The sequence below is a fragment of the Corticium candelabrum genome, chromosome 1 (assembly GCF_963422355.1).
Source record: "Corticium candelabrum chromosome 1, ooCorCand1.1, whole genome shotgun sequence".
Taxonomy (NCBI): Eukaryota; Metazoa; Porifera; class Homoscleromorpha; order Homosclerophorida; family Plakinidae; genus Corticium; species Corticium candelabrum.
Window position 1 is genome coordinate 5239461 of NC_085085.1, and position 15194 is coordinate 5254654.

The 15194-nt window shown below is 40.6% G+C and overlaps 1 protein-coding gene across 1 annotated transcript in view; it reads right to left on the reverse strand.

Moving 5' to 3' along the window:
• LOC134196835 (structural maintenance of chromosomes protein 4-like) overlaps nt 1–15194 on the reverse strand; it is a 28885-nt gene that overhangs the window by 11617 nt on the left and 2074 nt on the right. The window contains exons 3-18 of the mRNA XM_062666059.1: nt 13803–13979; nt 13425–13589; nt 13171–13298; nt 11547–11644; nt 11016–11058; nt 10865–10949; nt 8933–8998; nt 8455–8676; nt 8141–8262; nt 7904–8012; nt 5738–5799; nt 3701–3770; nt 3329–3531; nt 2200–2332; nt 1016–1070; nt 726–958 (exon numbers count right to left, since the gene is read on the reverse strand). Coding sequence (XP_062522043.1) covers nt 726–958; nt 1016–1070; nt 2200–2332; nt 3329–3531; nt 3701–3770; nt 5738–5799; nt 7904–8012; nt 8141–8262; nt 8455–8676; nt 8933–8998; nt 10865–10949; nt 11016–11058; nt 11547–11644; nt 13171–13298; nt 13425–13589; nt 13803–13979 — 1971 coding nt within the window. The remainder of the gene's footprint in view (nt 1–725; nt 959–1015; nt 1071–2199; nt 2333–3328; nt 3532–3700; nt 3771–5737; nt 5800–7903; nt 8013–8140; nt 8263–8454; nt 8677–8932; nt 8999–10864; nt 10950–11015; nt 11059–11546; nt 11645–13170; nt 13299–13424; nt 13590–13802; nt 13980–15194) is intronic.

The window sequence follows — 15194 nt, forward strand, 5'->3', positions numbered from 1 at the left end:
AAAGTAGCACCTAGAATCTACTCTAGACTAGTCATGGCTTCATGCGAAGCAACAACAGTGGTCCACGTCAATCAATGCCTAACAAGACAGACTTTCTGTAGTTTCGTATTGTGCATGCGCAACCTATGAACATCCTAAGAAGGGCTTACTGGCAATCAAAGTTGATTTCCTTGCCAGGGCACTTGACTGTATGTTACACACAATAGCTTCAACACAAAGTCTACCTCACATGAGATCGGCTCCAGTGCGCATGTCTGAATGTAAAGAGCAGACTGCATACTTGGTAAACCCACCCATCCCACCACGCTCCCAAAAATCTCTAGCAAGAACCCTGTAACATATGGTCTCACAGAATAGCAGCTCACATAACCGTTTGAACTCGTGTTACAAATGTTGGTGTACTGACAACTGTGAACATGCTGCTCGTATTTACCCACATGGGAGACGCATATGTAGTCAAAAGCAAAAGGGTAGCAAGACAAACTAACAGTTCTACCAAACATAGACGTTCAACCACAGCTAAAACAAACTGAACAAATTTGAATTTGACCAGCAAATGCCCACTGTTAATTCCTTATTTCATGCTCTGCAAATACGAGTACACAAAAACACACAAACAACAACAAACACATGCACACACACACACACACACACACACACACAGCATGTTTATACATTCATAATATATTATCCTATAGAATAGAAACATCAATCAGCATAAGTACCTGAATTTCAGCGCTGTACTTGTCCATATCACGTTCCATGTCAGTCACACTCTTCTTCAACTGACTAACCGTGTCTTCTAGAGCATAGTGCTTTTCCCTCAATGTCTCTATCTGCCTTGAATCTCTCTCAAGACTGCGTTCCATTTCTTGAAGCTCATCATTTGAAACTTCACATCGAAATTTTGACGACATGCGACCCTTGATGACACGAGCACCACCACCAGACATCGTACCTGTGCAGCAAACATTTACTAATACAGTCACCATAATTACTAATGCTGTGTTTGTACCAGAAATATCAATGACTTCCCCTTTCAATGTTACAACATTGTACCTTTTGGACCCCTGCAAGAAAAGTGACATTATGCAGAGCAACATAAATAGACAAATGAACAGACAAACAAACAAGCTGATTCAAAGAACACAAACAAGACGACAGGCAAGAAAGCCTATTCAAAACAGAAGTACCCTTTCCAAAAATTCAATATTTTACAAAAAATTACACCAATGTCCTTGATAATAGTCAACTTACATTGAAAGAAAAAGACGTTACCCTAAACCTATCATATTTTTCGTAGTCTCAAATAAAACGTGGAATATCCATGATTATCCCCCCCCCCCCCCCCCCCGATTTCCTCGAAATCTTACAAGGTCATGTCATGTAATATCGTTATACAGTATGCTCTTCGATGTATAACTTACTAGTATTTCCAACACAACTTCTACAACCTCTCTTAGCTCTAAGTTGACCACTTCAATTTGCCTTCATGTTCAACATAAACACTAGTCTATAGTCTTGTGAGGACATATTGTCTAGACAACACCCACCGAGTTAGCCAGACTAGATGCTAACATAATCAGAAATGTTCAATGACCTATCATTATTCCGAGCACTAAAATTCTCTACCAAAAACAGTCATAGACTCAATCCAGTGTTTGTAGGCTATAAACTGTCTCTGAAACAACACAAAGTTTCCATAAACTCCGATATGCCAATAATGTCTTTCATCAGCAAATCAATCCCGGAAACATACAAGAACAAACACTTGTCACCACATCTACACGACTGCACCTGATACAGTACTGTACCACTCACATACTAAACTTATGAAAGTGAGGAATGAGCGTGACCACTTTGGTTTCCATTCATCAAGTTGCCACGAGTATAACTGGTCATATCCGACTTCTCACCAGTATTCGACATTTACCTTCCTCTTCCTTCAAGGCTCTACCTTCCTCCTCCGAAATTAAAGAGTTGACTGCTTTTTCATGTAGCAAACATATGGAACCTGTGCAAGTGCAATGAGCAAATGATTTAATTCAAACAGCCTGTTGATCCACCCCCACTGTGAAATGTTGCTCAGATTTAAAAACATTTGATAACTACAGATGGCCTTATAAACTCAACAAACACAGCAAGAAGCCGTAAGGCTACAGCTTCACGAGCCAAACAGTGTAAACAGTTATCATGTACCTTGTACGCTATTTCTGTTGCTTGATCCAAAGTATTAGCTACCAAAGTGTCTCGCAAAGCATAATAGAATGCAGTCGCAAACTTGGTATCTTTCAACTGAACAAGGTCAAACAAACGTGGAACATTCTGAGGGCTACAAAAAGATGACACAATCAGATAATTTAAACAGCATAGCATAAACATGAAAGCAAATAATTAATTGTGCATGCATGTAAAGTGTCTGTCTTGTTTGTGACATGTAGTAATCAGTCTTCCTCTCTTCCATAAACATGCAATAGCTTCAAACTTAAGCCAAATTAAGCGGGTGTAAGCGTTATACTGTGTGAGCAGCTGAGCACCGACCTGGCTGATCAGTTACGAGGACAAAACGTAATAGATGAACAGCTTACATGATCATGAAAGAGACTTCAAAAACTAACATTTGCAATAAGAAATACTGCTGAAAAGCTACAACATCAGTCACCTGACCTGATGTTCCCAATGACAACAACAGACTTGCGCAGAACCGTGAGCTTATTATTAATAATATTAATAAAGCAGATTAGTTAGTATCATCACCACAATTCAAATCGGATAGATGTGTACCAGGAATTTCTGAAACAGTGCCCAGCCAACGATCGCCCACTGGGCGATCGTTTGGAAACTATTCTTATTTATAGCCCATGGGCCGCTAATGAGAATCAAGATTGTGGTGCACGATTCGACGTCGCGGCCCAAAGTTAGTCGATATTCTGAGGCTGTATTAGTAACATGCATTACTATATTGTACAGTGTATGTACAGGTTTGGCAACCAGACAGCAGTCTTACACTGTGGATAAGATAGACCTCTAAAGAAATGCCTGACAAGATGCGTAGGAGGGCAGTCAGGTCTGGTGACCCTCCTAAGTTATAAAGACTAGCTAGGAAGATGGGCCTCACACTTGCGTACTCTGGTACTCAAGTCAAACTGCCAATTTCCAAAGTTTCCTATGAACAGCCCGATTGAGAACAGATTTTCTTCCATAAAAGTCCCATTTCCGTATTGCTGCCCTGGGCCCTGTTTTGGAAATTCCCAGAACTTGACAACAAACAGCAAATACATTTTAAAATCATTCAAATTAACTTTAAGTCAGCTTCAGCCTTACTTACGTGGTAATTTTTCTTGAAGCATCAGCTCTTAATCTCTCCATTTTGTCCAGTCCAATAAATGTTGCCATGCCTACTTTATTCACTTTCAAAAACTCCACACACTGCTGAGCAATATCCATTGTATCCACAACAATATGATCAAGAGCTCCACACGAAGTGCTGATGGCAATGTCGTACTTATCATCAATACGACCAAGATCACCCTAGATACAGCCACAAAATCAATCCATCACCAGACAGACTAGCACAAATGTGACTAAACGGATGAACAAGTGACATAACAACAGAAGCCTATGTGACGACAAGACCTCATCATTACTGCACAAGCATCAGACGTCATGCAGTAGTACACAATTATTAATAATACGTTACCAGACGTCCGTGAATCCCTTTGATTCTTCCTGTTCGCTTCTGTTCCATCAAGGCATTCAACACTGAGCTTCTAAACAGTTCAACACACTCAATAACAAATGCACATTGCAATAGCTAATAATTATTGAAAATTCCAATTGCAACATGCTTATAGAACACAGCGACAACATAAAAATTCCAGTACAACCAGTTGTGAAAAACACTGCATACATGTAAAATTGCAGTGTTGTAATCTAAACTGTGTCGTACTTCGCATAGTGGCCATTCTGAATATACGGTGTTCGAAACTACAACTTAGTATTTAATTATAGAAAACATTTGCTGTAAAATTTAGTAAAAAATTACCGTATTTCTTCGAATAGTGGCCGCCCTCATTTAGTAGCCACAGCTGAACAGACTTGTTGAAAATAGAGGCCACTAAAATTTTAGTCTGCAAAGTTACTGGCCACGCCCATATACACATGCTTTTGATGCTTCCGCGTCAATCTCATACTATTATGCACACTCGTTTATCAATTATAACATAATAGTTGTGGCATTTACAGTTACAACTGCCACGGTTGGCACCTTCAAAAGTGTCCACTTATGTCAACAGAAAGAAATGTGATGTTCAAATGCAACGTGTCAAGGTTTGAAGTAAAGACTTAAAAATAGAGCCCACCCTCGAATACAAGCTGTCCTCGTTTACAGGCCACAGTTCCGTAACTTTGTTAAAAATAGGGCTGTGGCCACTATTCGAAGAAATACGGTAGCAAAATGTTACAGTCACGTGAGTGTCAACAAAATCATGAGCAGTTGAAATGCTTAGATATAATAAAAGACCAGCTTCAAACTCCTTTCTTTACTGTATAAATATAAAAACAAAGTACCGAATACCATACAATAGCACATAGAAAATAACAACAAAGAACTAAGAACCCTTACCCTAACCCAAAAAATGTCAAACTTACTTGAAACATGCATTATTTCAAAAGGGCACACTCACGCTAGCGAAAGGCCAATGTTCGAAAAAGAGGTTGTCAAGTTGTCAAACTAACTGAGTTCATGTGATGACCAATTATTCCAGTGAGGTTGCCATCCTGACTCAAGTTATGGTGGACTCAATAATGTTTTCTGTTATATGCTAGAGAGTAGAATAGTGAAATTACTCAGGTCAGACTGCAAGTGACACCTCTGAAGTCTTGAAATTTCATTTACTTGCCAGAGCAATAAGTATAATTTATTGATATTTATGAAATATATGTAAAAGTCATAAACTCCTTGACGACTAAAAATTTTGTGAGGTTGCTAAAATGAAGACTACGTCTGCCATAAATTTCAAACACTGGACTGCCATGCAAACTACATCACATTGGAATTAGGTGTACTATTTCAAATACTCAGTAACCATAGAGCCTTGGGCACTCCAATTCACACTGAAAGCAAAGCTGATTGAACTTTTTCTATAGCCTGAATTGGAAGAATTAAGATGTAGCATGCAGTCTCTTAGAGGTTGTGCTAGAGTGTGTCTAGTAGTTACGCCTTATATACTACTTGCCAGTTTTCCGTCTAAAATCTCAATTCTGCCAAACTAAGGTTGCTATACTGCAGTTTTGGTAAAATCCAACAAGTGCTTGGCAGTTCTATGCATGTGACCCAGAAAGCACACGTCTTGTTCCCGTATGTAGCACCTGTTTAAATCACAGCTTTCTCTGAGTAAGCAAGCACACTCAGTTCACAGTGGGCACTAAACTTTGCATTGTTTATAGCTTATGCTGCTCCCGTCCCTGTCAATCGACACCTGAATAGACAGCCTTGCAGTAGTTCTGTCGATGGACTTTTGCCAACATATTTGCACGCAATTCATGCCAAGAAATTAAATCAAACCATTCCCTAGTGATCGATGGCCCCTTTCAGTGCTAAAAAAGAACATAACGTAGTGGTGATATAACTTTCAAACCACCTAATGTCCAAAAGGTCTTAGTTAAAGTCAAGCATGAAGACAAGCACAAAAAGTTTGTTCAAACAATGCAGTTGTCGGTTATTAGTAGAACTTACTGTTGCTGTGATGCTTGCAGAGACACTTTTCCCTGTTCAACTTTAGCTCTTGCTTCAGCCACCTGAAACAACCACATACTAGTAGTCACAATAACAAGCAAGTTTTTGCTTCTAGGAAGGCAACAAAACTGTCTGCCTTTGTGAAGCTAACACTGACAAACAGTTTGGTAAGGGAATTCTCCAAAATTCCGTATTTAACCACATAATCCACTGCTTGCATGGTTCTCTCCCTCAAACACTTCAGAGACAGTTACGGTCAGAAAGCATTACACCAATGCATGTAGATACTATTGCTTACATATATCCTTCAACTTATGTATTAAAAGATGTTAAATTTCCAATACATCCTCAAAACTTTATTCAATTTTAAAGTAACAATTTATGACTTGAAATAGCCTACCACATATGCAAACACATTATATTAGCACCAAATGTTTTAATCACCTATATAAAGCTCAAATTGTCTGTGTGTGTGTGTGTGTGTGTGTGTGTGTGTGTGTGTGTGTGTGTGCGTTCACGTATGGCGGCCACGTCTTTTGTCCGTTCGCAACCGAAATCGGCACGCACACTCGGCACACACAGGGAAAGGTTTGCGTAAAAAACCTAAAAAAATTATGCACCGGGTCCCCTCTCGAGGGGTCGACCCCCGCGTAAAATTTCTCGGCGACGCAAACCCTACACATTCCAGTTTATTCGAACACACACCCACACCAGTCCCGTGTAGACCGTATGCATCGTCGTCCTTCGCAAAGCTTCGAGCGATCAAATATTTCTTGCCGACGAAACTTACTCTTCTACGCTTTCGTTTCTCTCCAAATTCTGATGGCATTTGCACCGAATCCAACCTACACGTTTTCTGCAGCAAGCGCTACACAGGGAGTGTGTCGATTTCTATCGAAACAAGCGCGAAGAGGAAGATTCGAATTCATTCAGCACATCCGGGACCTCGCAACAAAGATGCACATGACGTGTACACAGACCTATTTTACACTACAGTATCTTGCCCGTACGAAGGACGGGCCATGGATCCTAGTACTAAATAGAGAGATCAATACAACATTACACTTCAGTCTCTCATAGACCCTTCCCATCTACATCCTGGCGTGCACAATCAGGTACATATGTGGTGAATAGATGTGTTAAAGAAAGAAGTCTGAGTAAAGAACATCCCACTTTTACTATAACCCATCCCCATAAAATTCTGCCTGCTTGTTCAGTTCTTCAACTTTCGTACCCAGTGAGTTTTGGAAACATCCTCTTCATCCACATAGCGCCATACCTCTAGACGTGGAAACTGCAATCGTTCCAAGAACACGCACTATGTCTCGCTAGTAGTAGTCTCTAGTAGTTTAGTTCAGTGACTTCTTGCTATTCTATCAACTTATTCGTCTTCAGGTTCATAGAGCCCCTACAGAAAACACTGCATGCAAGTATCTCTAAGTTTCCTATCCTGCCATGTTCAGAGTGTGCTGTAAACGTATCTACGGCCCGTGGCTGTCTGCTGCATTCTTGTTGCGCACCAGAGCCATATATGCCCTGTTGTGCAAACATCGTTTGGAGCCCAACATAAGTAAGTGAGCGCCCACATCCGGGATTTGACAAAATACACGGACAGTACTGTACACGTACGACCTGTGACTGTTTGCATTTGTTTCTTGTGCAAACTCCAGAAACACCATTTGTTGACATGGCATTGGAATGTGCAAGGATGTGGGTTGCTCATACGAGATTCCACGCCTGACACTACACCACCAGAAAAAATGTCCAGCAAAATCACGAATGACAAGACAAATGCTTCGTTGGGTCGGTAAATGTCCGATGTCCAGCCCATATTTCGCACACCAGTGTTAGGAGCATTAGGGATGTACAGTGCATGCAGGTATTGCACGGTGGCTGGACATTGTCCCAGGTCATCACAACCTGCAGCACACAGAAAACAGTGCTTCTTGAATCAAGTCGGATCCTGCGTAAAGTCATGCCTTCTGTCTAGACAGACATGACGGTCTAAGCCCCTCTGAGGCAGGGTTTGCTTCCGGTGCTTATAAGAGACCTGACAAACCAGCCTAATAAATTATTACTTGATTAAACTATGCTACAAACACTAGTACTTGAAAGTAGTACCAATTACCAGTACAACAATGGCAGTTAATAATATAGTTTTCTTACTTTAGCAGTAAGCTCGTCTTCCTGTTTGATGACCTTTTGCAGTTCTGCATCAGCTTTCAACAGTTGAGATCTGGTTGCCGGCAAATCTTTTTCTAATTGTTTGAGAAGCCTAGAATGTTAAAAACTAGTCAAACACATGACAACTAGATTTAGTTGACAAAATGGTAAACATCTAGAGCTGTAGCTTGGTTAACTTAATCAATAACTGATTATTCATTTGCATGTCAAAACCCTTACTGCCTTCTCTCTTTCACAGTTTCCTCTGCAGTCCTGGCATCATCTTTGGCCGTTTCCAGCTGAGTTTGCGCACGAGTCTGTTTGTCAGTAAGCAGTTTCATCTCTTCAGATGCAACAGCCAGCTAAATGTACAAAAAACAATTTAATAAGTAACATTGACAAACTGCATGTATGCGCACTGGTGTGTGTATGTGTGTGTGTGTGTGTGTGTGTGTGTGTGTGTGTGTGTGTGTGTGTGTGTGCGTGCACGTGCGTGTGTGTGTTGTAAAAACTGTAAGAGATAAAATTGTGCTGCGCCTTAATTGACTACACACCTTTGATTTTGCTGCATTAGCAACCTCTCTCTTTTCCATCACTAATTTTTCCTTTGCCTCCTTTTCATTTTGTAGGCCTTGTGTTGCATCTTTCAAGCTAGCAAGTACCTCTTGCAGCTTGGCATCCTCCTGTGTCTTCCTCACCTCCAACAGCTTCAGCTGCTCCTCTAAACGCTGCATATCTTCTTCACTCTTCTCTGGAAGAAACTCCAACTCCTTCAGCTGTATAATCAAGAAATAACAACATACAATACAACAGCCATTGTAAAAATAACCAATGATTACTAAAGCAGCAAAAAATCAATGCAATGCATATGACACACAGTGAACAGAAAAGACAAAAAAACATTGTAGTGTCTGAAGGATAAAACGAGACAATCCAAAACTTGTTACATTAATAAATAAATTCAGCAGCAGTATATCCCATGACAATCAAATGCAATGCTTCTCTAGCTATGACCACAACACACACTGTTACCTTGCTCTTTTCTTTCTCTAATCCTTTCTTAGCTTTCTTTTCATTCTGCCTAGCATGTTTATGATCCTAAATACATTGCAAACATAAATTAGACTAAAATCACACAATATAGAAATGATGTTCCTGCTGCATGCCAATCTCATTCCACACAATTGTCTTACGTTTATTCAATTACTATACGAAACAATAACATGACATTGGGCAGCCATACTTAAAGGTGCAGGGTCATGCTCGGACATGAGCACTTGAGCTGATCTCAAGCGACGTAGTTTTTGCGTCGTAGCTATTGTACGTAACTGTGGCATATGTTCAAGTGTCCTGGCAAGAAAATCAGTTTCAATCACCAGTAAGCCCTTCAAACACTGTTCATATGTTGCGCATGTGCAAAGGTCAAGACACGAAAACAACTGCAAAACTGGCTATTTAGGTGTCAATTGAAGGGCACGGCAGCAGTGTAAGCTTTAATTAAACAATACAAATTTTGGTGCTCACTGTGAACTGAGTGCACTTGGTTACTCTGAGAGAAAGACGTGGCTACGGCAGATGCAATATACAGGAACATGACGTGTGCCTTCTGGTCATGTGCAGAGCGTAAGGAACTCTGATATGGCACGAAGTGTGATGGTGCTTGTCAAATTTTACCGAAAATGCAGTGTAGCCACCTCAGTTCAAAGTTTTAGAAGAAAAATTCTGAGAACTACATCTAAAAAGCCTAGAATTTAGCTACCAGAGTCACGGTCTAACGCAAACACATACTGCAATGTCTTGATCGTTCCAATTCAGACTATAGAGAGACTTCAGTCAGCTTTGCCTTCATTGCAAATTAGAGCGTCTAAGTCTTCGCAGTTACTGAGTGTTTGAACAAGTGCACCCTTTTCAAAGGGATGCAGTGCACATGTCTGAGCGTGACCCTGCACCTTTAACCATAATCGTATCTCGGTTGAGTGCAGTCTATCCAAGTTCAATACTGTAATACTTTAGTAAGAAATCTTGTCTGCTCTCAAAATGGCATAATCAATACCAGTTTTGTTTACTCAAACTAAACAACTTAATTAACAGAAAGATCATTAGAAGACCCGTCGTGAGATCAAATGTTATTAAAGTCTGCGTTTGAAGAGTATCACCAATACACATATACATGTGCATACCGTATTTCTTTGATAAAGTTAAACGCAACAGCATTTATTCCTTAGCTAGGGCTCCAACTATGGCGTTTATTTGTTAAAGGCTCTCTGTCCGTGCTTTAGGAGTGTCACACTGTAGGTTTGACCTTTTCACGAGAACAACACGCACGGTCCTGATACCCATTTCACACATTGAGACGTCATGTGGTGAAGAAACGTTTGCCTCACGTATGCCTCCGAAGATTTTCCTTCAAAATTCGAGCAATAAATAAAATGTGGCGTTTATTCGAGGGCGGCTTTTAATCAAAGAAATATGGTACCATAATTAACGAGTCACAACATCAATAATGTAGCAATATAAAAAGGCCTCACGGTTTACCGTTATGACAACACTTCTTGCATCAACGTTTTCTAGCCAACTGACGCTAAACCTCTGTCCACGCTGGCAGCGATCCGACCGCAACGCTGTCCACACTTGCAACTGGATCGCAATCCGATCAGAAATAGTGAGCGTTACCTCCACGTACGCTACGCGTGTAGTCGGAACATCTTACACTCCTGGTTCGTCTTTGTTCTCGCTCACCTTACATCGCTGCATCAACGCTTTCCACAAGCAAAGAAGCCACACGTACACATCGGCCATCAGTCACGTGATACCAAAAAATGAGGCAGAGGTAGCGTTTTCAAGGTGCAATGTGGACGCTCGCTATCCTGATCAGATCACGATCAGCAGGATCGCGATCCATTAGTGTGGACAGGGCTTAACAGTAAGAAGACACTATGACCCTATGCAACTTCTCATACAAACCTCTCTCAGCTTAAGATCTCTCCTTTCACAAGCCACAAACTTTTCTTTTGCCTCTTCTTGAGCCTTCAACCACTGGTTGTATAATCTATTGTAATGGTAGATAATCTATCATACAATTCAAGTTAGTTCATTACTTCAAAAGTCCACTTACTTCAGGTCAGTTTCGTGACTCTCGGTGATCTCTTGTTTCTTCTCTACGAAACAGAAATGCTCATAAGTAGTCCACAAATACAACCCTATCATATAACTAGAAGCCATTTACGATGGGATCGCACAACCCACTTGCCACCTGTAAAGCGTGCTCCACTGAGTGGAATCCTGAGGCATTAGTTTAGAATTTATTAATTTATTAATCAATTTGACAACCCTGGGTGGCCATTTTCAAACTGGTTCAAGATTTTGGCAAGACCTTCATGTTGTGAAAATTTCATACTGATAAGTTAAGCCGTTCAAGAGAGACCGTGTTACACAGACAGACACACAGACACAGAGACACACAAACAGACACAGAGACACACAAACAGACACATAGACAGATAAATAGGATTTCACTACAGCAAGATAAACTCTAACGTGTCCCAAACACTAATGCAAGCACAGCAAGTCAACACTGCCCAATGTCTAACTTCATTTGAATAAAAGTAAGAACAAATGCTATTGTGAAACTAATAGAGCAACTTACTTTCACACTGTCTGACTACATCATCCAAGTCTTTCAATTCCTGTGTCTGTTGTTGAATCACTTCTGCAGCTCTCCTTTCCTCCTGTCGGCATTCATAGCTACACAACGTAACCAATACAATTAGTTGTCCTGGCATATTAGCATAAGAATTGTAACTTATAACTCATTGGATTCCCTACAATACAAAACTTCAGGGCTGTGTTGCAGCGTTTTGTTAAAAAATAACGTAGCATACCACAACCAGAAATACACAAAGAAACCCATGACAAAGCCTCACCACAAAATCACAATGAAAATTCATGATGCGCAAATGGCCACGAATTCTATGTGACTCGCTGTGAATTCGCTGCGAGACTTTGTCATGGAAATGTAATGACAATATTTAAAGAGACATTGATTAATTAATTGGTTCATGTAACTAGAGTTAAAATTAATGTGGTGGTTCAATCTTTATAGTGTTTAGTTTCTAGTTTAATTAATACAAAAACAAAACACTGTAGTGTTAATATCAACAAGAGAGCGATAAACATGGTGGTCAGCATGGCACTGTGGCCTGGGGAATACCTGAAATGCATGAACAACATGAAACCAGACAACTACAAAGCAACCCCACCTCTGTTCTGCTCATTTGTTATTTGTTATTGCAAGCTGATTGAGCTATGGCATATGCTACTTGTAAAAGTGACTATGTCTACCATCTATGCTAACCTTAACTCTCCATCCAGAGTCACCAATTATTAGTTTACTATTATGAGTCATAACATAATATATTCTAACAGTCACACAAAATTGCAACAACCGTGCCTTAAATGTAAAGCAGCCCAAACTGTGCGTAGAAAAGCAGCCAGAGATGGCTGTAAAGCTCAAACTATGGTTGTGTGAGCATTTGTTTTCAAAGACTGTAGACAACGGTGTGTGTGTGTGTGTGTGTGTGTGTGTGTGTGTGTGTGTGTGTGTGTGTGTGTGTGTGTGTGTGTGTGTGTGTGTGTACCATGCTCCATTGTTAGCACAAAACATGGCATTGAAGGTGTCTTGGGACAATGCAATGAATGTACTCTCTATTGGCGTTGACCTCGTCAATGGAAGTATAAAAAGATCAGGCTCCAGGAGTGATCTTTGAATCTTCATTGTTAAATTGTATTAACGTAGACGATGTAACCATCCAGAGTCAACAACAGACAGTGTCCCATTTCCGATATTTCTTCTCACGTTGTAGCAAATAGAAAGTCAATTTCCTAAATCCAGTGTCACAGATGTTTGATCTCATTTACTCATTTTAGGACTATTACCATGGAGCGCTACCACTGTTTCGGTCTGGAAATATACTAGATTTGATCAACAGAAAATGGTAAGAATTAAAATATGTATTGAATGATAGATATACTGCAGTGGGTATCATCAGTGGGTGTGGTCAGTACTGACTAAAGCTTGCTGACTGCCACAATTTTCTGGTTAAAACTCTGGAAAGCATTTGCAGTTTGTATTCTGGATTACAGCAATTGGTTTGCTAACCACGAACAATGTAACGTAGTATTTAGATATTAGTGACATACACACAACACGACAGGTGATGTTGCCATTCAGTTATCCCTCATAAAATCGATACAAGTTACATCTTACGTACATGTATCTTTGCAGCAAAACATGATTCTTCACTGCGACCGCATTCTCTGTTCTGATGTACTGAACAGCCTCGTCTTTTGCGCCTTCAAGATCATCTTTCTCCTTCTCAACTGCCTTGACTCGATTCAACTACAAGACAATAAGTCGTCTACATTTATAATGGCAATGATGCCCAAATAGAGTTGCATGCAAACTGACAAGAACATCAACACAGAGTGAGACGTACTTCAATCACAACCTGGTAACAAACCTTACCTTTTCTCCCCTGCCTTCATTGAGCTCTTCCACACGTTTCTCTAACTGTTCAATAGGTTCCTTAAACCGACTTGATCCGATGATGTCCTCCAGATACTCAAGCATACCCTCCTCGTGCTCAGTTTGAGCTTTGGGTTTCATGAGAGCAATCTGCTCTACCTCACCCTGTTAATTAAAACATAATTATGATATACAGTCATCCATGCAATTACAATCACATGCACTGCATTTGTGTGTGTGTGTGTGGGGGGGGGGTGTCGTGCACACACACGCACACACACACACACATACACACACATGCACGCACACACACACACACACACACACACACACACACACACACACACACACACACACACACACACACACACACATTACCTGCAGTATAAGAAATCTGTTGTGATCAAGATCGATGCCCGCTCCTTTGAGCAGAGTCGACACATCTTTGAAAGGCATTTTCTTCCCATCGACCATATAATGTGAACTATTGTCTTTAAAAGCTGTTCTCGCCACAACAAACTGACTGCCAGGTACCACATCAAAATCATCTCCTGGCTAACATAAAATGATCAAAAATTGACAAAAACGTCCTTAATTGTTACAATAACTCTTGGCTGGAATGTCAATGCACTAACTTACACGAGTCGTATTATCTCACACAAATTCAAAACACAAGTGGAGACAACCATGATCATGGATGAAGGTATTGTCTCACTTTGCTAGTGTATGTTGTAACACACCTGACTCAATAATGAGAGCCCACAGGGTAGCAGAGATTGTGTGGTCACTGTGACTAACAGCATTGCTATGGCCACTCAACTCACAAACTTACAACAATCCTCATGCAAACCCAAGCAGCTTATCGTACTGCCAAGAAGCGCCATGCAGTTTTAAGTATGTCTTGTTTAAGCTTTAAACAGCAAGAGAATAAAAAATGAAAACTTCAAATGTAAGCTGGCTAGTCGGCTACAGTACAAAACATCTCAGCCTCGGATGAAAAGCAAAGCTATGTTAACATATATAAGTGAGCAACCATTTTTGTAAATGGCCAAGTTTTTTTGTGTACACCGAGAGTCAGCCAGTCTCTAGACTCTCTATCCCTCCTGAACGACAAGGGTGATCGTGAGTGGCCAGCCCATTCAAGTGTTCCAGATGATGCGTGACTTCATGAAAGAGCCGGCACTCGTTTACATTGCAGTCTTTAGAAAGAGCCAAATATCTATGAAACCTTGTCAAGCACATAGTAGTAAAAACATAACAGCATCAAACCATTCGCATTTCGTCTGCTGTTAGGCCAAAGAACAAGTAACATCGTGTGTGTCAAACATGTTGCACAGGAGGTGACAGCTTGTGCACAAGACCACTACTAAAAAATTGAACGTTTGCACCAAAGAAACTCCACGCAGAGATGGCTGCTTTGTTGCAGAGTTGTATGCCGCAACTGAGATTAGTGAGCTTCTAAATTTTTTAAGTCCAGTACACTGCTGCACATCCTGTCAACATTCTATCGTTCAATCTAGACTAACTGCATTTACATTGCTTGTTGGGACAAAGCCACATCAAGCCAGCCAGACAAACCACAAGTGGGCTGGCACCAACCATTTGATGTGAATGGGCCGAGTCCACTGTGGCTTGTTCCCAGTATGGCTCAGTCACGTTTACACTGGCATGTCAAAGGTACACTCTAGAGAACTGTGTAGCTTTTAGTGTGCAGCGTAGTGCGCAATTGAAATAGTGAGGTCCGGTAATCGAGTGTTCCTGTGTACAGAT